Here is a 27,166-nt window from a genome sequence, read left to right as displayed (position 1 = left end):
CGTGCATGAAACAGCAGAGATGTGACAGAAGTTAAGTAGGCCTAAATTATGCAGAGCTCAGGACTGCATGTGTTAATGTGATGTCATTTTCTACTCTAAAAAAAAACATAGAGAGAAATCTTTTCAAAGAATCAACGTTTATTTTGACCATAAAATTTGTACCACTCTACTGCACATGTGAATGTACATGTGATTCAGATCTAACCGTGATCCCGTGCAGTTTAGGGGAAGCTGCAGTTTTCCAAATGTCAATGTGTGGACTTTGAACCGACAGATTGTGCTAAAATAGTGAGAGTTGAATTCTGTGGCTTTTAAGCCTATGCTTCAGGAAGAATGAAAGAATCTAATACCCCAAAACAGATTCCCAAGAGAGGGAAAGGTCGAAAAAGTGCTAGTCATGTTGATAAAGATGAAACTGTGCTGGAAGAGATAGGGAAAGACGACGGGAATGAAGCAGTGCAAGACGTAGACAATGCCAGTCCTGTAACAGTTAAACACAAAAGATCAAAGTCGTCTGTTCCACAGGAAGTGGGTGATGGGAATTCAACCGGTGAGGATAGCGGCGCTGGAGAAGCTTCTGAAAGCAACGGTTCTGGACGAACAAGCACAGAGACAAAGAAAAATGAACTTTTGGATAAAAGTTTGGCTGTTTCCTCAGATGAAGGAGGAAGCACTAGGAATCGAAGGAAGTCGAGAAATCCGCAGAGGCGAGGAACCTGTCAGGATGAGTCTGAGGACCTGGCAGGGGAGACAACCAAACCGGAGGGCAAACAAAGAGGGAGAAAGTCTCGGAAGCAAGGCCAGCCCAAACGATCCTCTGTCGATCCGATCTACGGAGATCATGTGGTTGATATGGAGATGGATGAGCTGATGCGGAAGTTTGGGAACAGTGAAGATGACTGGGAAGAAGAAACAACTCCAGCAAAGAAGAAAAGGCAAGGCCGAGCAAAGAAACCTCCTCCAACTCCACAGGTGAGCCACACATTTCACTACATGTAGATGTGTTCAGCTGTCCGATTATACATGTGACATGTACATGTATTAAAGACCTTTACTGAGGACTTTTCTGGCATGGTGAGGCCGAACCAGTTTAAATTGTTGATTTAATGAAGGAGTGAATGCTTGGGGTTTAACGTCATACTTAACAATTTTTTCAGTCATATGATGATGAAGGAATCCTTAGAGTGCATGTAATGTGCCTCCTTGTTGCGGGCAGATTTCCATCGCTCTTTCTAGTGCTGCTTCACTGAGATGACTTACGGATGGCAAGTAAGCCGCCCTGCCCGAGCCATTATAATGATACGGGTCAAACAGTCATTGCACTATCCTGTTCATGCTGAATGCCAAGTGAGGAAGTTAGAACTTCCTTTTTTAAGTTCTTGAGTTTGACTCGATTGAAAATTGAAAATTGAGGATTGAAAATTGTTGATTAACAGGTAGAATAAACCTTTTTCCAATGTCAGAAGAAGGTGTAATAAAATTTAAAGATTTGCCTATTTTGTGGGAAATGTGTCCTGTTACAGCATCTCTTCTTTGCTGAAGACATATATTTATTTGACTGGAACACCTTGAAAAACAAGAAAAATCATGAAATTATCAAGGTAGGACAAAGCAAAAAAAACATTATCAGTTTAACTTTTATTCCACTTTTGAATTTTGTGGTGTCAGCTTGCCTGTAAAACACAAAGTAAAATTGGTGTTGCATTATGGGAGAAAACATCGTAGTAACCATAGGTTTAGGGGTGAAAGTGTATTTCAGTTTCGATTCTAACAAAATTAACAACTGAAGAAGTATGGAAAATAGGAGATACACTGCAAATGAGACCCCCCCCCCCCCCATCTAATTTCAAATTTCGTCTGTGTCTTGCAAGTTACAGGTAATGAGGTGGAAAGTATCATGCTATCATGTGTTACCATATGCTTTCTCTTATTACATATAAAGCATGAAATTAACATGAATCGTGACAATGGCGATGGTTTCATAGGTACCTGGATTATGTCTGTTTACTCTAGGCATTAATTGTGGTTTACTCTGAACCACAAACCACAAACCACAAAGTTAAAGTGAAACCTTGTTCAGCACAGTATTAATACCCTCAACACATAAAGAGGAAGGAATGCAATCTGTTTCTCTGTTGCGTTGTTTTTTTCCAGGCGTTGTTCACTTCATGATTTCTGTCCTTTCTATTTTCAGATTCAGTTCCCAACTCAGTGTGTCAGGTGTGGTTTGCTCTTTGACAATCAGTCAGACATGAGCAAGCATATGATGGCGGCCCACCAAGCATTGGTGCTCTTGAGTTTATTTTCATTTTGGATTTGAGGTCTTGGGTGTGACTCAATTGAAAATTGAGGATTATGTTTGGATTTGGTTTCATGTTTCATTACATGTAATCATATAGTCTATGTGTTGATTAGTTTTTGCCCAGTGGGTACCTGGGGAAAGTGGGTTAAATGGTGTAATTTTCAAAAATAACAATTCGATACAAGTATGTTTAGGTACCAATTTTTTTAAAATGAAAAATGCCCCCCCCCCCCCACTTAAAAAATAAATAATTAAGATAGTGACCAAAAAGAATGCAGTACTGGTTGGAGTTCTTCGTGTGTCTGAATCTAGTAGCCAGTTCTCTCCGTCTCAGAAGCAAGATTAGTGGTTTTGTCAGTGTCGTGAAAGGTTCTGTCATTTCCTCTGGAATCTAAGTCGTTTCGACCACCCAAACTTGTAAGGATATACTTCTCTGTTCTTAGTAATATTTCACTCCTTAGAGATACATGTAATTGTCAAATATAACAGTGTTTTCATTTGCCCTCAATATATGTCTAATAAGTGCACTTTTAGAGGCAAGTTAAGGTCATGAAATGTTACCTTTACTGCTGAAACACATACTTATTCCATTGGACAAAAACCTGCGGATGGTCGTGGGTTTCCACTGGGCTCTGCCCGGTTTCATCCCACCAGAATGCTGTCCGCTGTCGTATAAGTGAAATATTCTTGAGTACGGCGTAAAACACCAATAAAATAAGTAAATAAATAAATATTCCATAGGACATTGTGCTACATGTAGCTTACAAACATACACCCAAGATAAGCAGGACTCTCAGAATCTGAAAAAAGTGATTAACTTAATCATGTGCGAAAGGTTAGTTCATATACGAATGTGGTATGTACCTCTGTGATGTTTCAGTGGACAGAGGATTGTCCAGAAGGACGGACAGACAGACGGGCATTAGGAGCGATACTGAAAGCCATGAAGAAACTGAAATGTCCAAACTGTGACAACACACAGAGATTCCTCCACGCTTACATGGACCATATAGAGTGGTGTGGCAGAGAGGTGAGTGACAACACACAGAGGTTCCTCCACGCTCACATGGACCATATAGAGTGGTGTGGCAGAGAGGTGAGTGACAACACACAGAGGTTCCTCCACGCTTACATGGACCATATAGAGTGGTGTGGCAGAGAGGTGAGTGACAACACACAGAGGTTCCTCCATGCTTACACGGACCATATAGAGTGGTGTGGCAGAGAGGTGAGCGACAACACAGAGGTTCCTCCACACTTACATTGACCATATAGAGTGGTGTGGCAGAGAGGTGAGTGACAACACACAGAGGTTCTTCCACGCTTACACGGACCATATAGAGTGGTGTGGCAGAGAGGTGAGTGACAACACACAGAGGTTCCTCCACGCTTACATGGACCATATAGAGTGGTGTGGCAGAGAGGTGAGTGACAACACACACAGGCTCCTCCACACTTACATTGACCATATAAAGTGGTGTGGCAGAGAGGTGAGTGACAACACACAGAGGTTCCTCCACGCTTACATGGACCATATAGAGTGGTGTGGCAGAGAGGTGAGTGACAACACACAGAGGTTCCTCCACGCTCACATGGACCATATAAAGTGGTGTGGCAGAGAGGTGAGTGACAACACACAGAGGTTCCTCCACGGTTACATGGTACATATAGAGTGGTGTGGCAGAGAGGTGAGTGACAACACACAGAGGTTCCTCCACGGTTACATGGACCATATAGAGTGGTGTGGCAGAGAGGTGAGTGACAACACACAGAGGTTCCTCCACGCTTACATGGACCATATAGAGTGGTGTGGCAGAGAGGTGAGTGACAACACACAGAGGTTCCTCCACACTTACATGGACCATATAGAGTGGTGTGGCAGAGAGGTGAGTGACAACACACAGAGGTCCCTCCACACTTACATGGACCATATAGAGTGGTGTGGCAGAGAGGTGAGTGACAACACACAGAGGCTCCTCCACACTTACATGGACCATATAGAGTGATGTGGCAGAGAGGTGAGTGACAACACACAGAGGTTCCTCCACGCTCACATGGACCATATAGAGTGGTGTGGCAGAGAGGTGAGTGACAACACACAGAGGTTCCTCCACACTTACATTGACCATATAGAGTGGTGTGGCAGAGAGGTGAGTGAGAACACACAGAGGCTCCTCCACGGTTACATGGTACATATAGAGTGGTGTGGCAGAGAGGTGAGTGACAACACACAGAGGTTCCTCCACGCTTACATGGACCATATAGAGTGGTGTGGCAGAGAGGTGAGTGACAACACACAGAGGTTCCTCCACACTTACATTGACCATATAGAGTGGTGTGGCAGAGAGGTGAGTGACAACACACAGAGGTTCGTCCATGTTCACATGGACCATATAGAGTGGTGTGGCAGAGAGGTGAGTGACAACACACAGAGGTCCCTCCACGCTCACATGGACCATATAGAGTGGTGTGGCAGAGAGGTGAGTGACAACACACAGAGGTTCCTCCACGCTCACATGGACCATATAGAGTGGTGTGGCAGAGAGGTGAGTGACAACACACAGAGGTTCCTCCACACTTACATGGACCATATAGAGTGGTGTGGCAGAGAGGTGAGTGACAACACACAGAGGTTCCTCCACGCTCACATGGACCATATAGAGTGGTGTGGCAGAGAGGTGAGTGACAACACACAGAGGTTCCTCCACACTTACATTGACCATATAGAGTGGTGTGGCAGAGAGGTGAGTGACAACACACAGAGGTCCCTCCACGCTTACATTGACGATATAGAGTGGTGTGGCAGAGAGGTGAGTGACAACACACACAGGTTCCTCCACACTTACATGGACCATATAGAGTGGTGTGGCAGAGAGGTGAGTGATAACACACAGAGGTCCCTCCACACTTACATTGACCATATAGAGTGGTGTGGCAGAGAGGTGAGTGACAACACACAGAGGTCCCTCCACACTTACATGGACCATATAGAGTGGTGTGGCAGAGAGGTGAGTGACAACACACAGAGGCTCCTCCACACTTACATGGACCATATAGAGTGGTGTGGCAGAGAGGTGAGTGACAACACACAGAGGTTCCTCCACACTTACATTGACCATATAGAGTGGTGTGGCAGAGAGGTGAGTGACAACACACAGAGGTTCCTCCACGCTCACATTGACCATATAGAGTGGTGTGGCAGAGAGGTGAGTGACAACACACAGAGGTCCCTCCACGCTTAAATGGACCATATAGAGTGGTGTGGCAGAGAGGTGAGTGACAACACACAGAGGTTCCTCCACGCTTACATGGACCATATAGAGTGGTGTGGCAGAGAGGTGAGTGACAACACACAGAGGTTCTTCCACACTTACATGGACCATATAGAGTGGTGTGGCAGAGAGGTGAGTGACAACACACAGAGGTTCCTCCACGCTTACATGGACCATATAGAGTGGTGTGGCAGAGAGGTGAGTGACAACACACAGAGGCTCCTCCACACTTACATGGACCATATAGAGTGGTGTGGCAGAGAGGTGAGTGACAACACACAGAGGTTCCTCCACACTTACATGGACCATATATGTGGCGTGGCAGAGAGGTGAGTGACAACACACAGAGGTTCTTCCACGCTCACATGGACCATATAGAGTGGTGTGGCAGAGAGGTGAGTGACAACACACAGAGGTTCCTCCACACTTATATTGACCATATAGAGTGGTGTGGCAGAGAGGTGAGTGACAACACACAGAGGTCCCTCCACGCTTACATTGACGATATAGAGTGGTGTGGCAGAGAGGTGAGTGACAACACACAGAGGTTCCTCCACGCTTACACGGACCATATAGAGTGGTGTGGCAGAGAGGTGAGTGACAACACACAGAGGCTCCTCCACACTTACATGGACCATATAGAGTGGTGTGGCAGAGAGGTGAGTGACAACACACAGAGGCTCCTCCACGCTGACATGGACCATATAGAGTGGTGTGGCAGAGAGGTGAGTGACAACACACAAAGGTTCCTCCACGCTTACATGGACCATATAGAGTGGTGTGGCAGAGAGGTGAGTGACAACACACAGAGGTTCCTCCACGCTTACATGGACCATATAGAGTGGTGTGGCAGAGAGGTGAGTGACAACACACAGAGGTTCTTCCACACTTACATGGACCATATAGAGTGGTGTGGCAGAGAGGTGAGTGACAACACACAGAGGTTCCTCCACGCTTACATGGACCATATAGAGTGGTGTGGCAGAGAGGTGAGTGACAACACACAGAGGCTCCTCCACACTTACATGGACCATATAGAGTGGTGTGGCAGAGAGGTGAGTGACAACACACAGAGGTTCCTCCACACTTACATGGACCATATAGAGTGGTGTGGCAGAGAGGTGAGTGACAACACACAGAGGTTCTTCCACGCTCACATGGACCATATAGAGTGGCGTGGCAGAGAGGTGAGTGACAACACACAGAGGTTCCTCCACACTTACATTGACCATATAGAGTGGTGTGGCAGAGAGGTGAGTGACAACACACAGAGGTCCCTCCACGCTTACATTGACGATATAGAGTGGTGTGGCAGAGAGGTGAGTGACAACACACAGAGGTTCCTCCACACTTACATTGACCATATAGAGTGGTGTGGCAGAGAGGTGAGTGACAACACACAGAGGTTCCTCCACAGTTACATGGACCATATAGAGTGGTGTGGCAGAGAGGTGAGTGACAACACACAGAGGCTCCTCCACGGTTACATGGTACATATAAAGTGGTGTGGCAGAGAGGTGAGTGACAACACACAGAGGTTCCTCCACACTTACATGGACCATATAGAGTGGTGTGGCAGAGAGGTGAGTGACAACACACAGAGGTCCCTCCACACTTACATTGACCATATAGAGTGGTGTGGCAGAGAGGTGAGTGACAACACACAGAGGTCCCTCCACACTTACATGGACCATATAGAGTGGTGTGGCAGAGAGGTGAGTGACAACACACAGAGGCTCCTCCACACTTACATGGACCATATAGAGTGGTGTGGCAGAGAGGTGAGTGACAACACACAGAGGTTCCTCCACACTTACATTGACCATATAGAGTGGTGTGGCAGAGAGGTGAGTGACAACACACAGAGGCTCCTCCACGCTTACATGGACCATATAGAGTGATGTGGCAGAGAGGTGAGTGACAACACACAGGGGTTCCTCCACGCTCACATGGACCATATAGAGTGGTGTGGCAGAGAGGTGAGTGACAACACACAGAGGTCCCTCCACACTCACATTGACCATATAGAGTGGTGTGGCAGAGAGGTGAGTGACAACACACAGAGGTCCCTCCACGCTTACATGGACCATATAGAGTGGTGTGGCAGAGAGGTGAGTGACAACACACAGAGGCTCCTCCACGCTTACATGGACCATATAGAGTGGTGTGGCAGAGAGGTGAGTGACAACATACAGAGGTTCCTCCACGCTTACATTGAACATATAGAGTGGTGTGGCAGAGAGGTGAGTGACAACACACAGAGGCTCCTCCACGCTTACATGGACCATATAGAGTGGTGTGGCAGAGAGGTGAGTGACAACATATAGAGGTTCCTCCACGCTTACATTGAACATATAGAGTGGTGTGGCAGAGAGGTGAGTGACAACACACAGAGGTTCCTCCAGGCTTACATGGACCATATAGAGTGGTGTGGCAGAGAGGTGAGTGACAACACACAGAGGTTCCTCCACGCTTACATGGACCATATAGTGTGGTGTGGCAGAGAGGTGAGTGACAACACACAGAGGTTCCTCCACACTTACATTGACCATATAGAGTGGTGTGGCAGAGAGGTGAGTGACAACACACAGAGGCTCCTCCACGCTTACATGGACCATATAGAGTGGTGTGGCAGAGAGGTGAGTGACAACACACAGAGGTTCTTCCACGCTCACATTGACCATATAGAGTGGTGTGGCAGAGAGGTGAGTGACAACACACAGAGGTTCCTCCACACTTACATGGACCATATAGAGTGGTGTGGCAGAGAGGTGAGTGACGACACACAGAGGTTCCTCCACGCTCACATGGACCATATAGAGTGGTGTGGCAGAGAGGTGAGTGACTGACACAGTGTACAACTGTCTTTTGCTAGATTATGCTAAAGCCCTGGCTGGCTGAGTGGTAAAGACTGCTTTTATAGAAACTTCAGGCTTTTATGTGATTTAAGGCCCAGGCTAAAATTCCAGTCTTGTGATTACTTTGGTGGCAATAATTGGTTGTATAATGGTTTCACGTGGCCTTACACAAAGTTCCTTGCGCATCATTTGTCTTACATGAATGTGCCATGTACCTTGAGTTTGTTCTGGGAGTGAAAGGCTGTGTACAAGTCTGTTTGTCACATATACCATGTAAGTATGAGCATTGTTTTCCAGTCAGACCTCCACCCTGGAAAATACCCTGGTAAAAAATCGAGTATGACATAAAGAGTAACGAAATATTGAGGGCCCCCGTGGCACAGTAGGTTAGGGCGCTAGCACTTCATAATGATCCTGTAGCCTCTCACCAGTGCGTTTGCTGTCAGATCAAGTCCAGCTCATGCTGGCTTCCTATCTGGCCGTACGTGGGAAGGCCTGCCGGCAACCTGCGGATTGTCATGGGTTTCCACCGAGCTCTGCTCAGTTTTCTTCCTCCATAATGCTGGCCGCCATCTTATAAGTGAAATATTCTTGAGTGCAGCGTAAAACACCAATAAAATAAAGAAATAAAATAAATAATAAGTGATGAAATATTAAATGAACTAAAATTTTGTTCATGATTTACTTGCTGAATGTACCGTATTATTCTAATGACTCTAGAGAACTGCTTGAAGGCTGGTTTGGATGGTATTATGATATCCTGATGGAAAAACGTGTGTGTCAGCACCAAAACTAATATTTTATGGCATTTACATAACTCATAAATTTGGGGTCATTTAAGGGTGATATTGTGTTAAATTGTAGCAAGAATAAACAACTTTCTATGGCATACTGTCATTGGCCTTAGCAAAACCCTTACACACAAATGTTTACTTTTGTTTATTGATTTATCAGCATGAAACGTACACTTGTGAGATCTGTAACCAAACTCTGAAGGCAAAGTGGAAGAAAGTTCACATGAGAGACCATCGGAACAAGGAGAAAAAGGTGGCCCAACAGGTGTCAGAGGCTTCCATGGTGGACAAGAATGGAGACCTGACATCCCCATTCAGGAAACAGAGAAATGCCGCTAAAAGGTTAGCTATGGTATTTTACCTTTATCTTTAGCATTTTTCAAGTCCCACATTTTGTTTGATTCTGATTGAGTCAACCACCTTATAGAGTCTCTCTGCGTTTTCTTTTGTAAGGTTTGATTGATTTCTTATCGGAAGAACTGAAGTGGTAGCATCATGAGCCATCATTTTAAGGCTTTCATGTGGTTTTGAAAGTGCATTTTTACTTACCAAATTTTAGGTGAAATACAAAAATTCAAATTCAAATACATACAGGCTTGAAGCATGCTTTGCGACATAGACGTAGTACAGTACGTGTACGTTTAGAAGTCATCACACACAGAAGCAGTGTTACTCATTCTTGTTGTTTTTGTTGTTGATTCTTGCTTCAGACGGTGAATTACGGAAATCCTACAACATGTCCATGTATCACTCCACTGAAGTAAGCCATTGGCAATGCTTGGAGGACCCTTTACATGGCATAATGTGAAATTCAATGGAGACACCCTAATTCCTCAACCTATCTGCATATATTTTAATTTATTTATTTATTTATTTGATTGGTGTTTTACGCTGTACTCAAGATTATTTCACTTATACGACGGTGGCCAGCATTATGATGGGTGGAAACCGGACAGAGCCCAGGAGAAACCCACGACCATCTGCAGGTTGCTGGAAGACTTTCCCATGTACGGAGAGGAAACCAGCATGAGCTGGACTTGAACTCACAGCGACCGCATTGGTGAGAGACTACTGGGCTGTTTCGCTGCGCTAGCGCGCTAACCAACTGAGCCACGGAGGCCCCCTTCTGCATATAAAAGAGTCACTTTCAGTCCTATTTATGCACATCTTAAATTTTATCTTGGGGGCGTAACTACATTGGTTGGGTTCAGTCCACTTCAGGACTTGACAAAAGCTATAATTTTTTAGTCTATGCTAATGTCTTAAACATATATAATGTCTTAACAGTGTGCTTGAATAAACACCTTACAAACATGCAAAATGGTTGAAGAATTGTAAACATGCTTTCTTACATATTACATACTGAGGTCTACAGGTGAACATTTGGAGAAAGTTTTTCACGAGCTCATATACACGTTTTCACGTTTTCAATACTGTTTTGATGTTTTGGCCAGAACCTTTAATCAGAATGTGTGAGGTAGACGTATCTCTGTGTTCATGAGTCTGTCCCCATCATACCAGTTAAAAAGTGTTTGCAAGAAAAACCAGTGTAATAATATGTACATGTGAATCCCATTCTGTTTCAGAGCCATAAAACATCTGAAAGATGTACAAGACGACTCTTTACCAGATGATGACACCAAAAAAGTAAGTGTTGATAAATTATGTTGTTCGTGACATGATGTGTGACATTTAGTATGAGACATTTGCCTCCAGTAGTTTATTTATTTATTTATTTATTTATTTATTTGAATACTGTTTTACACCGTACTCAGAAATATTTCACTTATACGACGGAAGCCAGCATTATGGTAAGAGGAAACCTGGCAGAGCTCTGCAGAGACCAACGACCATCCATAGGTTGCTGGCAGACTTTTGCACTTATGGCCGGAGAGGGAAGCCAGCATGAAGTGGAATTGAACTCTCAGTGACCACATTGGTGAGAGGCTCCTGGGTCATTACGTTGTGCTAGCGCACCAGTAGTTTAGATACATGTAGACAAGGTGTGTGTAGGAAGCTGTCAGGAACAGCGTTTGGCTGATCACGTATTTATGCATTTGGGCAGGCTTCCACAATAACTCTGGCCTTGAATCAGTGAGAGTACAAATACCGGTAGTAGACTGTGAGTTCAAGTCCAGCTCATACTGGCTTCCTCTCTTGTCGTGCGTGGGAAGGTCTTCCAGCAACCTGCAGATGGTTGTGGGTTCCCCTCAGACTCAGCACGGTTTCCTCCCACGATAACGCTGACCGCTGTGGTAAAAGTAAAACGCCAATCAAATAAATAAATAAATTATTCCCCTTTGTCTATTAGATTTTGCCAATTATATTCTTGTCTAGATATATATGTATTCTCTGTTGTCTAGCCATCACACCAAGTCAATTAAAATATTGTTTGCATTTTATTTTCCATTGCATATATCCCCCTACATCCATTGTATTCTTTGTTGCTTATTCTTCATTATCTATCACCTCATGTAAATTCAATTCTCTGAGATTTATTCTCCATTGTCTTCATCCCATATCCATTACATTCAATATTCTCATCTTGTCTATCACCTCATGTTATTGTCTGTTCCCAATTGTCTATCACACCCTATCATTTACATTCTTGTCTGTGTATTCTCCATTCTCTGTTACCCAACGACCATGACATTCTTTATTCATGTTGTTGATTCTCTGGTCACAATTTTTGTCATGCTGTGAAAACGGTGATATCAGTGGTGTGAAGGGTGGTGGGGGCCATTATACAGTATACATGTAGTGTTTAGGCATTTGTCTGCTTTCTATTCTATAAAATGCTCCTAATTTTTTGCAAAACTTTCTTGTAAATTTTCTATTTTTTTCTTGGTGTAAAAGTTACATATTTCCTCAACGTTGTTTTCCAGTGTTGACTGTGGGATCAGTGTCAACTCTCCTAGAGTGGTATGAAACACTCTACAGACCCACTGAGGCATAGGGTTATCCTTGGTAGATGTGATTCTGCTTCACAAGGTCTCTAATAGCGCCGTATTCTTCATACTGTGCTGTACTGTATTAAATTCTTTTCCATTTTTCAGCTTTTAAGTCTGCCACGTCATACCTGTGAACTTTTGATTTCAGAAGTCAAAAGGATCTGATGATGAAGCTGTCCTTAGCGACCAGTCTGGTGACGAAAGCCAACTCGACAAAAGTGTGAGACAGCCTGCGAAGAAAAGTTTGTGGTTGTTTTTTTTTTTTCTTAGAAAATCTGCAAAGGGCATGTAAAGAGGAAAGCAACGTTTGAAATAGCTATTTCTATGTTGTGGGTGGTATCTTAAAAAGCACTGCATGAGTTAAGCTCCATTTTTTTTAAGCAGAATTAGAGCACAGTAAGTGGAGAACAGTGTTTCATTCTTGACGTGCTGTGTGCATATTAATTACTGTAAATTAACAAAATTCATGATAGCACAGCGTAATGACCCAGGAGCCTCTCACCATTGTGGTCGCTGTGAGTTCAAGTCCAGCTCATGCTGGCTTTTTCTCTGGCCCTACCTGGGAAGGTCTGTCAGCAACCTGCGGATGGTAGCGGGTTTTCCACCGGGCTCTGCCTGGTATCCTTCCACCATAATGCTGGCTGCCATCATATAAGAGGAATATCCATAAATATGGCGTAAAACACCAATCAAATAAATAAATAAATTAATACAAAACTCATGACTTGATGTATTAGAATCAATGTTAAAGTAAATAGTAAAGGTGGTATCTCAGAAAGTACTGCCTGTATTGAGTTGAGCGCATTGACCCATGCTCTGTGTGCAAATAAATTATCGTAAATTATATGTAGGAGCTACCAGATTCATGAATTAAGCACTACGGCAAGCTCTTTGGTAGCCTTGCTATCAAATCTAAGTTACGTTTGTGTACAGATGTGTGTGTTATTTGATGAACGTGTACATTTGTGTACACGAACGGCATCACACTAAGTCTGTTTTGATGAGGGTGGTGTGTGTATTTGTTTGTACACCACTGTCAGCATGATATTCCAGTGAGGCAGCACAACATGCTGTATGCAAAATAAAATGCTGAAATATTGAGTCAAAATGAATCTCTCATTTTTCAGAGTTATGCATACCTGTGTATTTCGTGTAACTTACCAGTGGATCTGAATATATGTTCAATCCCACACAAACCATCCAATCATTTTTAGCTTGCCATTACGAAGTAAGGCAAGGTATTGTGAGTGTGGAGGGAAGGTGGCGTCGGTGTCGGTGTTGATGTCGGTGTCAGTGTCTTTGTAAGCTTTTTTCTTTGGGTCATTTGAGTAAGCTTTTTTGTTTGGGTCAGTTGAGTAAGCTTTTTTTGTTTGGGTCAGTTGAGTAAGCTTTTTTGTTTGGGTCAGTTGAGTAAGCTTTTTTTGTTTGGGTCAGTTGAGTAAGCTTTTTTGTTTGGGTCAGTTGAGTAAGGTTTTATGTTTGGGTCTGCTAGTCTCACAGTTTTCACATCACCCTTTGAAACTTGGTAGGAATGCTGAACATGATTTGGACATTTTCGCATTTTGATTATAAATTAGGGATGTATACATTTTTATTCAGTTTATCAGGTTTAGGACCTAGCAATTTTATTCCAGCCAGTACTATAGTAGGCCAGGGAAGGGTGTTTTTGTTTGGGTCAGCTGTTGCCACAGGTTTTACACCATCTTGCTGAAATTTGGTGGGGACGATGGACTTGCTTTGAAGACTTCATGAAGTAAAGGATTTTAAATACTGGGGAATATTTGTATTTTTAATCAAATTATCAGGTTTTTGACTATGCCATTTTATCGTAGCCAGTACTGTTCAGTTTTGTTGGCCACGGAAAGATTTTACGCTTGGGTCAGATATTCCAACGGTTTTCACATCAAATTTATGAAACTTACTGGGAATGATGAACAGGATTTGGAGATTTACTCATTTTGAATAACCAGAGATATTTACATTTTTTGCACATCATTAAGAAGTAACCTTTTCTGTTTTGGCAAACACTACCATATTTTGGACTTGCTGTGTTCACATTCACTTCTCAGGTTCTATGTTTTGTTATCAGTTTTCACCATATCTTCATGAAACAAGCTGTTATATAAACTGAAGGCATCACGGGTGAGCTGTCTGGTTTCTCATAATCTTTGTTTTTTTGATAGCAACTCCTCGCAGACCTGGAAATTACCGCGGCTACAGACTGAACGACACCTGGAACGTCCCAGATGAACAGGACTTCTTTGAACCCGTCTGGAATTGGCACACATCCCTGTGGGAGAACTCTGTTTTTCCAGACCTCTTCCCCAGAAAAATTGATTGGTCTGAAAGGTAAACTGGTCTCTTTCTTTTTGTTCTATTTTTGATCTTCCTATCTGAGCTGATCAAGTGGTCTGGACCGTCACAGTTCAGCTTTTCTCCATAGTTCCTTAACGCGATATTCAGGTATTTCCTACCAGCGCCCCCCGTCCCCCCGCATCAAAAAAAATGGTTGCACAAATTATTATCCTGCCTTGTATCACAGCTCACTTAGACTTTTTCACTGTCAGCTCTTAAAGCGGTCATGTAGCAGGCTTCCGTGGCACGACTAAGGCCTTTTTTTGTTAACCACAGTGGCTGACATCTCGATCAAATATTTGATTTCAGTACGATAATGGTAGATAATGGTAGATAATGGTAGATAATGGCGGTAGTAGCAGGGTAGACAGTGCATTACTGGTGGTAATAACAGGGTAGACAGTACATTATTGTCGGTAGTAACAGGGTAGACAGTACATTACTGGTGGTAATAACAGGGTAGACAGTACATTATTGGTGGTAATAACAGGGTAGACAGTACATTATTGGTGGTAGTAACAGGGTAGACAGTACATTACTGGTGGTAATAACAGGGTAGACAGTACATTATTGGTGGTAATAACAGGGTAGACAGTACATTACTGGTGGTAATAACAGGGTAGACAGTACCTTATTGGTGGTAATAACAGGGTAGACAGTACATTACTGGTGGTAATAACAGGGTAGACAGTACATTATTGGCGGTAGTAACAGGGTAGACTGTACATTACTGGTGGTAATAACAGGGTAGACAGTACATTATTGGTGGTAATAACAGGGTAGACTGTACATTACTGGTGGTAATAACAGGGTAGACAGTACATTACTGGTGGAAATAACAGGGTAGACAGTACATTATTGGCGGTAGTAACAGGGTAGACAGTACATTATTGGCAGTAGTAACAGGGTAGACAGTACATTATTGGCAGTAGTAACAGGGTAGACAGGACATTATTGGCGGTAGTAACAGGGTAAACAGTACATTATTGGCGGTAGTAACAGGGTAGACAGTGCATTACTGGTGGTAATAACAGGGTAGACTGTACATTATTGGCGGTAGTAACAGGGTAGACAGTACATTATTGGCAGTAGTAACAGGGTAGACAGTACATTATTGTATTGTTATTGGGTAGACAGTACATTATTGGCTGTAGTAACAGGGTAGACAGTACATTATTGGCTGTAGTAACAGGGTAGACAGTACATTATTGTCGGTAGTAACAGGGTAGACAGTGCATTACTGGTGGTAATAACAGGGTAGACTGTACATTATTGGCGGTAGTAACAGGGTAGACAGTACATTATTGGCAGTAGTAACAGGGTAGACAGGACATCATTGGCGGTAGTAACAGGGTAGACAGTACATTATTGGCGGTAGTAACAGGGTAGACAGTGCATTATTGGTGGTAATAACAGGGTAGACTGTACATTATTGGCGGTAGTAACAGGGTAGACAGTACATTATTGGCGGTAGTAACAGGGTAGACAGTACATTATTGTATTGTTATTGGGTAGACAGTACATTATTGGCTGTAGTAACAGGGTAAACAGTAATTATTGGCGGTAGTAGCAGGGTAGACAATACATTATTGGCAGTAGTAACAGGGTAGACAGTACATTATTGGCGGTAGTAACAGGGTAGACAGTACATTATTTGCAGTAGTAACAGGGTAGACGGTACATTATTGGCAGTAGTAACAGGGTAGACAGTACATTATTGGCAGTAGTAACAGGGTAGACAGTACATTATTTGCAGTAGTAACAGGGTAGACAGTACATTATTGTCGGTAGTAACAGGGTAGACAGTACATTATTGTCGGTAGTAACAGGGTAGACAGTACATTATTTGCAGTAGTAACAGGGTAGACAGTACATTATTTGCAGTAGTAACAGGGTAGACAGTACATTATTGGCAGTAGTAACAGGGTAGACTGTACATTATTTGCAGTAGTAACAGGGTAGACAGGACATTATTGGCGGTAGTAACAGGGTAGACAGTACATTATTTGCAGTAGTAACAGGGTAGACAGTACATTATTGTCGGTAGTAACAGGGTAGACAGTACATTATTTGCAGTAGTAACAGGGTAGACAGTACATTATTTGCAGTAGTAACAGGGTAGACAGTACATTATTGGCAGTAGTAACAGGGTAGACAGTACATTATTTGCAGTAGTAACAGGGTAGACAGTACATTATTGGCAGTAGTAACAGGGTAGACAGTACATTATTTGCAGTAGTAACAGGGTAGACAGTAATTATTGGCAGTAGTAACAGGGTAGACAGTACATTATTGTATTGTTATTGGGTAGACAGTACATTATTGGCTGTAGTAACAGGGTAGACAGTACATTATTGGCAGTAGTAACAGGGTAGACAGTACATTATTGGCTGTAGTAACAGGGTAGACAGTACATTATTGGCAGTAGTAACAGGGTAGACAGTACATTATTTGCAGTAGTAACAGGGTAGACAGTACATTATTGGCAGTAGTAACAGGGTAGACAGTACATTATTTGCAGTAGTAACAGGGTAGACAGTACATTATTGGCAGTAGTAACAGGGTAGACAGTACATTATTGGCCGTAGTAACAGGGTAGACAGTACATTATTTGCAGTACTAACAGGGTAGACAGTACATTATTTGCAGTAGTAACAGGGTAGACAGTACATTATTTGCAGTAGTAACAGGGTAGACAGTACATTATTTGCAGTAGTAATATGAAGTGCCTAGAATAAACCACTGACGTTAGGCAAATTATTTCTGGCTCACGTACACAGTATGCAGTTTTCAAGTAATGTTACATTTGGGCAAGTTCATGAGTATCTTAGCCAAAGCTGGTTGTTTTCTGATAAGAACTGCGGTGCCTGGGTTAAAACCAGTCGCCCTTGTCAATTACTGATAAAACTTCCCAGTTGTGTCGTATGTGTACACCATATCAGTCAAAGAAATGTGGTCTTCAGCAAATGTTACGCTCAGCAAACACCCACATGAGCGACGCTGATCGCTAATAGGCCTGCTCTGAATTACCTCCCTTGTTACATGACAGCGACTGTGACGTAAGGCGAAATTAGTTTTGGTGGCGTGAAACTACGAGAAGTGGGACCGCGCCTGCATTTTGTAGTTATGTGATGACACTGACAAATATTTTCTAACTGGCAACAAAATATGCAAACAATCTGATATCAACCTTTAAAAGTCGCAAAGAGATCTCAAATGAAATCCATGTCTTTCAACTTATGAGCTCGTCAAAGCTGTCTAGTATTTACAGCCAGGATTTTAAAATTACCTCTGAATGGATTAAAAAATATGTCCTGGCCTTTCCGAATAAGTTTATAAATTTAACTCAACTTCAACTATCTTATGCTGTTTCAACTACACAAACTTTCCATTAGCCAATTTCTGCACCTTTAAAACTGGAGAGTAACCTCAAGGGAGGTAATTCTGTGCGGCCCTATTGTCATCAAGGCCCGATTATTAAGAGCCATCTTAATCATTGTAAGTGACTTCTCTACCCATGGGTCAATATCTTATTTATGCCTGATAGCCACTGTAAATCAAGCACCTTAATCACTTATCCTCAGCCATTCCCTGCTATTGCATTTGCATTTATATGTGTCCTTGTCCCCATGGTTACAGATTAACCCAGGAAGACTGCGAGTTCTACTACCCAGTCAGCAAAGAGAGCGTCCAGGTGCGATTCTCACTCATCAATCTCAAGTCCTCCGAAGGCTGCCGTGCCAATCTGAGGAAATTTGAGCGGACTGCCCATGGAGGGTTTTTTGCCGGCGGGCCCGTGTGGGCAACAGCTTGGTGCCCTGTTCCACCTGACAGCCCTCATGTGCAGTATGCCACTGTCAGCTGTCACAGGACGATGGAGGAAGAGCATGGCAGCATGGAAGTGTTCAGTGGGCGGGGCCTCATCCAAATATGGGACTGTGGCTTCCTGAATATTGATAGGTAAGACTGGTACCTTGTGTAAGTTTGTGTTTGTAGATTAGAATGTACCAAAGCTTAATATAGTTTTCACCTCTAATATGCTTGTAGGCTTGTCATGTTTGTTTTTTGACCTAGGAGGTTATGTTTTTATTTGCATTTATGTTTTGAACTGCCTGTCAGCAACAGTTAGGGAAAAAATATTATTCAGGCATTTAGGTTAAATTTTGTGTTATTAAAGAACGAATGTATTAAATTTTGGTGCCCATTCAGGTCGGAATCCGAATCTAGGAATTTTTTAAGCCATTCTTCACCATCAATAGAAGAACAGAAATGCAGTGTACTCCATCCCTTTCTGTGTAGTAGGGTGCCTTCTAGTTTTTAAACGTTAAAAATTAAGTTGCATGGAAATGGAAATTCGTGTTTTATAATGTGCCTCATTTTGGGAACATTAACAAATCAAGGCGCATGCAGTCTCAAGCACATCACAAGTACAATGAAACCCCCAGTTAAATAAATAAATAATCAAACACCTCACTGGTATTTCCAACACAATATCTTCAAGAAGGAAATATATTAATTGTAATCAGTGGATTAGTCTACCTCTCTAGGTGTCATTCAATAAAATTCAATCATTTTTTCAGCCCAACCATTAACCCGGAGTTCACACTGGGGCTGGCTCATGATTACGGTTGTGTGTATGATATGTCCTGGTGTCCTGCTGGCTGTGACAGGAAACCACCCAGCAGTGTCGACCATCAGGTAAGTAACCATTATTTGTCTGGCAGGTAAGTGAAATATTCTTCAGTACAATATAAAATACCTTTCTCAGATAAGTAAATAAATGAAGTTTATTGGAGATTATTTGCAATACATCAATGTGACATTCAGATCCTCTTGAATGTTTGTGCATTAAATGTGGAAAAGACATTCTGTTACCTACCAAAGAACAATTCCTTTGTATAAGTGAAAAATTCCGGAGTAGGGAGTTAAGCCCAATCAGGTAATCACATTTTGTGCTCCTTTCCAGGGCAAGGAACTGTTACCTCGGCTAGGACTACTGGCCTTGGCTTGTACGGATGGAACTGTGAGGATATTCAGGTGAGGGAGAAAACCAATCCTGTCCGTGCGTGCTGTAACAGTTTTGTGCAAGTTTTCAAATGCATGTAACAGCTACTCTGCTTCAGTGAGGGGATGCTAAGTGATACGTTCCGTTCAAGCTACACAATCACGATATGAAGCTTATTAATGATTCTCTTGAGCCTTCCAGTGGTGCATCAGTGGAATAATATCAGAATGCTGAAAATGGCTGGCTGTCAACATCAGAGGACCTTACAAGAATTTCACATACACACTCATCAAGATGTGCCAATGTTAAGAACTCTTACAGTCCAGTGCCAGAAAAGTATTAAATGCATCAATATTAGTGTATACATGCATGTATTTGCCAGTCAGAGCAAACATATTGAACATCGTTTCTATGATTTGGACAGTGTCCCCGACCCCAGGGCTTTACAAGAAGAAGCTGGGACATCAGAGAGGATTGTAGTCAAACCTCCTCCAATATTTACCCTCATCTCCACCTTCAATGAGGATGGTAAGTTGCTATGACTTCACAATCTCCAGATGGTGTAGGAAGTTGTTTGTCTTCTTGTTCACCTTTGTATATCTGTTCATGTATCTATATTATGTATATGTGGAAAGGTTTAAACTTGCCAGAGGTGAGTGGTTTATGCCAGATACTTGGGTTAAATCCACCCATGAAACTCACGGCCAGCGTGTGTCTGCATATGCAGATTACAATGACGTGAAGTGCTCAGCTTAATGAATTGATTGTAATGGCTTAATACCACTTTGCACAGCTTATTGAAGAGAGCTCGGTAATCCAGTTACTGATTGTCAAGCTCAGCTGTTAAATTTTTGGAACATCCTCAAGTTCTGTCTGACTCAAGGGAAGGATATAGAATACAGTAGTAGTGTTGTGTGTTTCAGACCCGTCCCATGGCTGCTGTATGTGTGTGGACTGGGAGACAACCGGAGACAGGAGCCTTATACTGGCTGGCTACGGGACAGGTAATGACAGGGGTCAGGTAGAACCCACCTGTAATCACTGACTAGCATTGGTGTCCCATGTAGATCTGTAGGTGTCTTCCACATGGGGGTTTAGTTGGGCAGCACTAGAAACAGTATGGCTTTCAGACTTGCTGTTATTGACCTAACAGTTTGTCCCAAGATTACACCAAGCTACACATTTTGCTAGTGGCGATTTTTTTTTTTATTGATCTTAGAAAGGTGTTTTGAAGTTTGATTGAGAGGTAGGGTGATATCCTGCTGGGGGAAGTAAAAAAAGTAAAAAGTCATGGAAAATATCATCTGTTCATAATTAGTTACTCTACCTGTATTTTAGAACAAAGAACCGGGGACTGCCTGAATCCACATGTTGGAAAGTTTGTCAGTAGGGTGGTGGATTACTCTGGCTCTCCAGGTTCTCCCACCCATAAAACTGACTGCCATTATGTTATTATAAGTGCAAATTTGTGAGCAGTGCATTAAGCAGCAATGAAATAAATAATTAATATTTTTGCAGGTCATGTGTGTATCTTTGACCTGAACAACCAGTCTACCCTGCTGACCCTGGGGGACTTCACGGGTCACGTAGAAATCTTCCCGTTCCACACATTCATCGCCCATTCCCTCAAGGTATCAGCCTGCGAATGGTCGCCGACGCAAGCAGGTTTCTTCTCTACTGGCAGCCGGGACAAGTGGTTTGCAATTTGGGACATCCGGGACACAAGTGACCCTGTGGTGCGTGAATTTTGCACCCCTATCACGGGGCTTAGCTGGTCGCAGGTCTGGAGCGAGCCACTGTGTGTCCAGGATGACAGCTTCTCGTAAGTTACAGTAGTCTCTTATGTGGTCAGTTTCTCCAAAGACTGTGTTTCCAGGTACATGTGATTGCATTTGCGTTACTTCACGTAGTTATTTGACACATTCTCTACAGTCTTTCCACGATCTGTGCATTGACAACTGCGATTACACTCCACCGAAAATCCACCCAACACTGCAACCAACAATCCAATAAATCCTTGTCAATGCATTAAAAAGGAGACATTTTTCATTCGCTCTGAGTATAAACACTCCAGCCTATACTATATTCCCATTCTCAGAAGAATTAACGGTCAAGTGCATTTCCATGGAAACACAGCAAAAGTTGCACATGTACTGTGTGGTAATTGTTTTATTGTAAGTTTCTCTGTCACATTTACCTGCATCTTCTCATAAGTTGCTCTGTTATGATCAGCTGTTGTAACTTACTCTGTCACAGTTACATGCACCTTCTCATAAGTTACTCTGTTATGAACAGCTATTGTAACTTACTCTGTCACAGTTACATGCACCTTCTCATAAGTTACTCTGTTATGATCAGCATTTGTAACTTACTCTGTCACAGTTACATACACCTTCTCATAAGTTACTCTGTTATGATCAGCTATTGTAACTTACTCTGTCACAGTTACATACACCTTCTCATAAGTTACTCTGTTATGATCAGCTATTGTAACTTACTCTGTCACAGTTACATGCACCTTCTTATATTCTCTGTTTATTGATCAGCTTTTGTAAGTTACTCATTAGGTGCACAACCATTTTTTCCTCAGGTATACGAACAGTCGTATTCTGAGCTTAGATGGTGCATCAAAGAAAGGGGACCAGAGAAAGGTGGTGATGCCTGGGGCTCCTGGCTGTATATGGGTGAGCTGTGATGAGTAACTTGTAAAACTCTGCCTATACATAAACAAAACAGTTCAAAGCTATGAACTTTTCCAGTGTTTCATTTATCATAACACAATTGGTGTACATGTATGTGTACCCATAAAGTACACAAGCACTGCAACGTCACTGGAGAAAATGATATGTTGAGGTCAGAGAGACGCTGAATTATATTCGGCATCTGGTCTGTTTGACCCTGTTCCGACAAATCGTAGATTTTCGTATTGTGTCATTGAGTACCCACAGCGTGACTGACAACAAAGGGAGATAACCTAGTCGGCAGACACATATGCTGGTATGGGCTGCAGGACATGAAAAAATACACGTTCCCTATGTGGCCATTACAAATCAACGGAAAGTCAAGTATTTTGTCTGATGTGGGGTATGTTTCCATATGTACGTTATCACTTGAGTTTTTGTGTCAGATATTGCTATGTAGTATTGTGTGATCATGTGTTTTCTTTTCATATGAACAGACTATCTGCGTGTCCAACTTCCTGCACACGGCCTTCACAGGGAACAACATGGGCATGGTGCTGGGGGACAAACTGGATGACTCCTCGAGCACCGTGAAGAAAAAGTACCACAAAAAGCGACTTTTTGTAAGTCATTTGTATGATAACACGGATCATCTTGATCCGTGTATTAAATAAGGAACTACATTTTGCGGCGTATTCACACTAAAAATAGTAAAAAGAGTTGTGGAGTGACCTGAAGAAGTCAGTCGAGCGTGAGATTTGAAGTGAACTGCTTGACAATTTATGTGAGGAAACTTATATGTACTCTTACTGTATATCTGTGAGTTCTGGGTCAGGAAACTGTTTGATGTCTTGTCTCCATACTTTTCTTTGTGCTCTGACATGAGAACCTGTAATCGGCTGTCACAAGTTGTTTGGAAATGATTTCACAGATTTGATTAATGTTAATTACCCTAATTTCTCAATTCAACCTTTTCACATGTGAAAGAAAAACTTCCAGTGCAATTTGTACACTTTTTAAAATTGATTTTGCAAACAAAACTACATTCATTGGATTGGCCATTTTCAGGGCTTCACTAAAAGTGTAATTTTTATCACTCTAAACAGAATAATGCCTTCTGAGTAGTCATGAAATAACACATTGCAAACATGTGAAAATTTTTGCAGAATTACATTACAGGCAGATTTTTTGTTCATATTAGGAGACTGTGAAAAGTTAGCTGTGACTGAAATTATGAAGAGTACATGTTAATATAAGTACTGTAATTCTTTGGATTCACAAAAGACCCACTGACCTAGTGGCTTAGACAATTTTCATGAGTTGGCGACGACAAGAGGTGTGAGATTGGCGGCTCCAGTTCAGAAGAGGTCTCAACCGGTATCAGAATATGATTGTGTAAAATCCATTCCCAGAAAAACATTTATATAATTGTTTGGAGAACAGATATTCTAATTAGCCAAGAAGAATTTGAAAAAAAAAAAAAAATTAATATGGTTGAAATGAAATAAATCGTTGTGATAAATATACCTGACGCTATAGAGAGCCTTTGCTGTGTAACTTGTACGTACGCTTATGGGATACTGGTAGTAAGTACACATCAGAGCTGATTCTAAAATATCGAGGTAGATTTAATTCACGAATTGTAAGACGACTTTTATCATACCATTGCTGCTGTTTTGCTTATTAGTAACATGAAGTCAGACTTTTAATTGAAAAAAAAAAAATGACCAAAAGGCAAAATTTTCCAAATAATCAAAGTGTCACCTGCAGTGTATATCTCAGTAAATTATTACATATAACAGAAAGACTGAATTTTTCTTCTTGTGTGAATGCCAGTGGTTACAAGTTCATGTATGTTGTATGTATCCATGCATAGGTGGCCTGGCAAAACCACTCTAGTGTTGAAACTGTCTTGAAACCCAAAATGTTAGAAAGACATTGTTTTCACTTAGCCAGTCAATATATTAATGAATGTATCACTTTCACTTTCACTTTCGGTAGTTCCTGTACGAGCTTGTACCAGAGTTTGATGCAGATAACAGGAAGATTCCGGTTGTCAAGGAAATAACCAACCAGAGCGAGCTGGATAAGTCTGTTGATGACTTCCTGACGCCTGCCAAACCAAAGAGCTCCACTGTGACCAGTACAAAGAAAGGCAAACCTGTGGCCAAAGTGCAGCCATTGAGGTTAAAGTTTGATGAAGTGAAAGACAGCTGCTGTTTACATTTCAAGGATAACTCCACGTTACAGGTATGGATGAATGTCAGATGGGATTTGAGCAGAAGCTTGTGAAGCGCTAGTTTTTTTTTTTTTTCCTTGCATGCCATACATGTAGAAATTGTCTTCAGAGTTACTGGGCAGTAGTGCCAGTGTCGTCTTGAGATCTATTGGCCCTGGTTGGTATTTGCAGTTAAATGTAGGTAAATTTATTTATTTGATCGGTGTTTTGCACACTACTCAAGAATATTTCACTTATGCGATGCCGGCCAGCATTATGGTGACCTGGCAGACCGTCCCACTTATGGCCATAGAGTGAGTGAGTGCTTGGGGCCATAGAGGAAGCTTGACTTGCACTTGCATTGGTGGGAAGTTCCTTGGAAGTTTACCACCTCCCCGCACATCCCACCCACCAACCCCCACAAGCTGCTCTAACTTGTTTTCAGTTTAAATTTCTAGCATCTTGTAGGGCCATATGTTTTAGATTATTTTTTATTTGTAAGTATGAGTACATTTGTACTGTCACATTTTTAAATATTGATAAAACTCAGACCAGCCAGACCAGTGCTGATAAAAACCATACATTTTCAACCAACAATCTGTTGTCCATGGACCAGTGCTAATTTCAAGCCCTGCCTTAGCACCACTTACCAACACTGTCTTAATATAGGTAGGCCTATGTCGGGACAAGCTGGCTGTACAGTCTACAGTTGTCACTGTGACTAGTGTTTGGCCGTTGAGATCAATCCAGCTTCCACAGCTTTACAGAAAACACCACTGTAATGAATAAATAAATTGTCAGTGACATGTAGATGTAATACTGTTTGTGTTGTTGTTGTAGGTCTCCCATGGCGTACTGAGTGATGAACGTTTGTTCTCCAGCGCTTTACAGGACACGCTTCCCGACGATGACCACCAGATATTCCCGCTGCCTGCCATCTATTCTGTATGTTCAACCCAACATTTCTGGAAACCTTGTGTTCCATTGATTAGTAGTTAAATGGAATACACAAGAAGTGTAACTCCCTATAACAGAAAGACTCATTTTGACTCGTTATACCAATGATTCGGTAATTGTTTTTTGCCATCATTAGGCGAACTAAATATCAAGCCACAAATTGCAGACATAATGCTTAACTTTTTTCCATGAAATGTAGTACTATTGAGTTACGTTGAGTACGTCCTAATGTTCTGATGGAAATATTGAGTCGAAATGTCTTTGACATGAGTTACGACTGTTCACGTGTTGCATTTTCTATTTCCAAACCAAGCAGAGAAAATCACCCATCCAAAAAACTCCTCATACAAGTAGATACCTTTATGGATGGGTTTCATAATGTGTGCTAGAAACAATATGGGGGTTAGCGGGTCGGCACGGTGCTTAGACTCCGGAGCTTCCCACCAACACTTTCGCTGTGAGATCATACTGGCCCAGCTCTTGCTGGCTTCGTTTCTAGCCGTACGTGGGAAGGTCTGCCAGCAGTCTACGGATGGCCATGGGTTTCCCTGCAGGCTCTGCCCAGTTCCCTCCCACCACAATGCTGGTCACTGTCCTATCAGTGAAATATTCTTGAGTATGGCCTAAAACACCAGTTCAATAAAAAAAAAAAAATAAATAAATAGATAGATACAAACATATGACAAAAAATCACCCTGTACATAAAAGCTCTGTTTTTTTTTTACAAACTATAAAGGAGTATATACAAAGTAAGATTTTATACACATGAAAATTTATTAACAACAGTGCATTGATACATGATTATCATAGAGTGATCATAAAAATATACTTTATATAGAGCCCTTCATATCATGCACCATGCAGTTGCCACTCACCTGATGATAGAAGGAGTTACTTCAGAAAGATTGTAAAACTTTGAAACTGCAATCATGTACAGAATGTTTTTGGTTGTGTTTCTAACAAACACTCCTCCTACAGGTATTACAAGCAGGCGCTATCACTTTAAATGCGGATTGATGGACACTCATAGGGTTGTATCCGCTGTAAATGTGGATGTTATACAAAATCTAGACATTGATGGCCAGGTGCTCTAATGTGCTCTGGCCCATGAGGCATAAATCAATAAATAAATCAATACTATATTTCCTCAAACTTTTGGCATGTTGTTTTAAGCATATATTTCAGAACATTTCTCTAGCTAAAGTGAAAAAGTTTGTTTTTTTGCGAACCCCTGATGTTACCAAACACAGCAAAACATAAATCAGTGCTTTAATCAGTAAGTTGAGATGAATGAACGGCACTCAAAGTTCCATTCCCCGTAGTTATGTGAAAAGGTGTAAGATATAGGATAAATAAAAAAAGAAATTGCAATTAAATAAATGAAAAAATCCAATAAAATGAATACCAATTAAATAAATGCCAGTGAAATAAAGACATACTTATGAAATAAGGAAATACCAGTGAAATAAAGATAAACCAGTGAAATAAAGATATACCAGTGAAATAAAGATATACCATATATATATAGTCAATAAATAGATACCAGTCAGATAAATAAGTCAGTACTTGACCTGTTTCTTGTTTGATATGTTACAGGTGAGCTGCAACCCAAACGCTGCCAGCTGTACCTGGGTGATGACCGGGGGTCAGGCGGGCATCGTCAGGTTCAGCAATGTCAGTGGCTTCATCACCAACGAAGCGCGCACGATCTTACAGGACGCAGCCTTGTTGTCACCGGGCCTGTCAGAGACTGTGCTACCCAGCATGTCGTGA

At 42.0% G+C, this 27,166-nt stretch overlaps 1 protein-coding gene across 1 annotated transcript; it reads left to right on the top strand.

The window, feature by feature from the left end:
- On the top strand, window positions 1-27,166 carry LOC135463318 (general transcription factor 3C polypeptide 2-like). The gene is made up of 18 exons (XM_064740579.1): window positions 1-972; window positions 2,195-2,287; window positions 3,183-3,332; window positions 9,387-9,568; window positions 10,813-10,873; window positions 12,326-12,419; window positions 14,361-14,526; window positions 18,172-18,492; window positions 19,113-19,230; window positions 19,499-19,569; window positions 19,962-20,065; window positions 20,461-20,541; window positions 21,056-21,359; window positions 22,128-22,221; window positions 22,716-22,841; window positions 24,220-24,468; window positions 25,277-25,381; window positions 26,990-27,166. Exons 1-18 carry the CDS (start codon window positions 334-336, stop codon window positions 27,164-27,166), a joined length of 3,135 nt encoding a protein of 1,044 aa, XP_064596649.1. The 5' UTR covers window positions 1-333.

The sequence above is a fragment of the Liolophura sinensis genome, chromosome 3 (assembly GCF_032854445.1).
Source record: "Liolophura sinensis isolate JHLJ2023 chromosome 3, CUHK_Ljap_v2, whole genome shotgun sequence".
Lineage (NCBI taxonomy): Eukaryota > Metazoa > Mollusca > Polyplacophora > Chitonida > Chitonidae > Liolophura > Liolophura sinensis.
The sequence above is the reverse complement of the archived record's forward strand: the minus strand, read 5'-3'. Positions and strand labels throughout refer to the sequence as shown.

Bases quoted from the DNA above. Each gene is read 5' to 3' on its own strand.
- LOC135463318 (XM_064740579.1), top strand. From the start codon at position 334: ATGAAAGAATCTAATACCCCAAAACAGATTCCCAAGAGAGGGAAAGGT. The intron at 12,420-14,360 runs GTTTGTGGTTGT...TTTTTTTGATAG, and splicing joins GAGACAGCCTGCGAAGAAAA to CAACTCCTCGCAGACCTGGA. The intron at 24,469-25,276 runs GTATGGATGAAT...TTGTTGTTGTAG, and splicing joins AGGATAACTCCACGTTACAG to GTCTCCCATGGCGTACTGAG.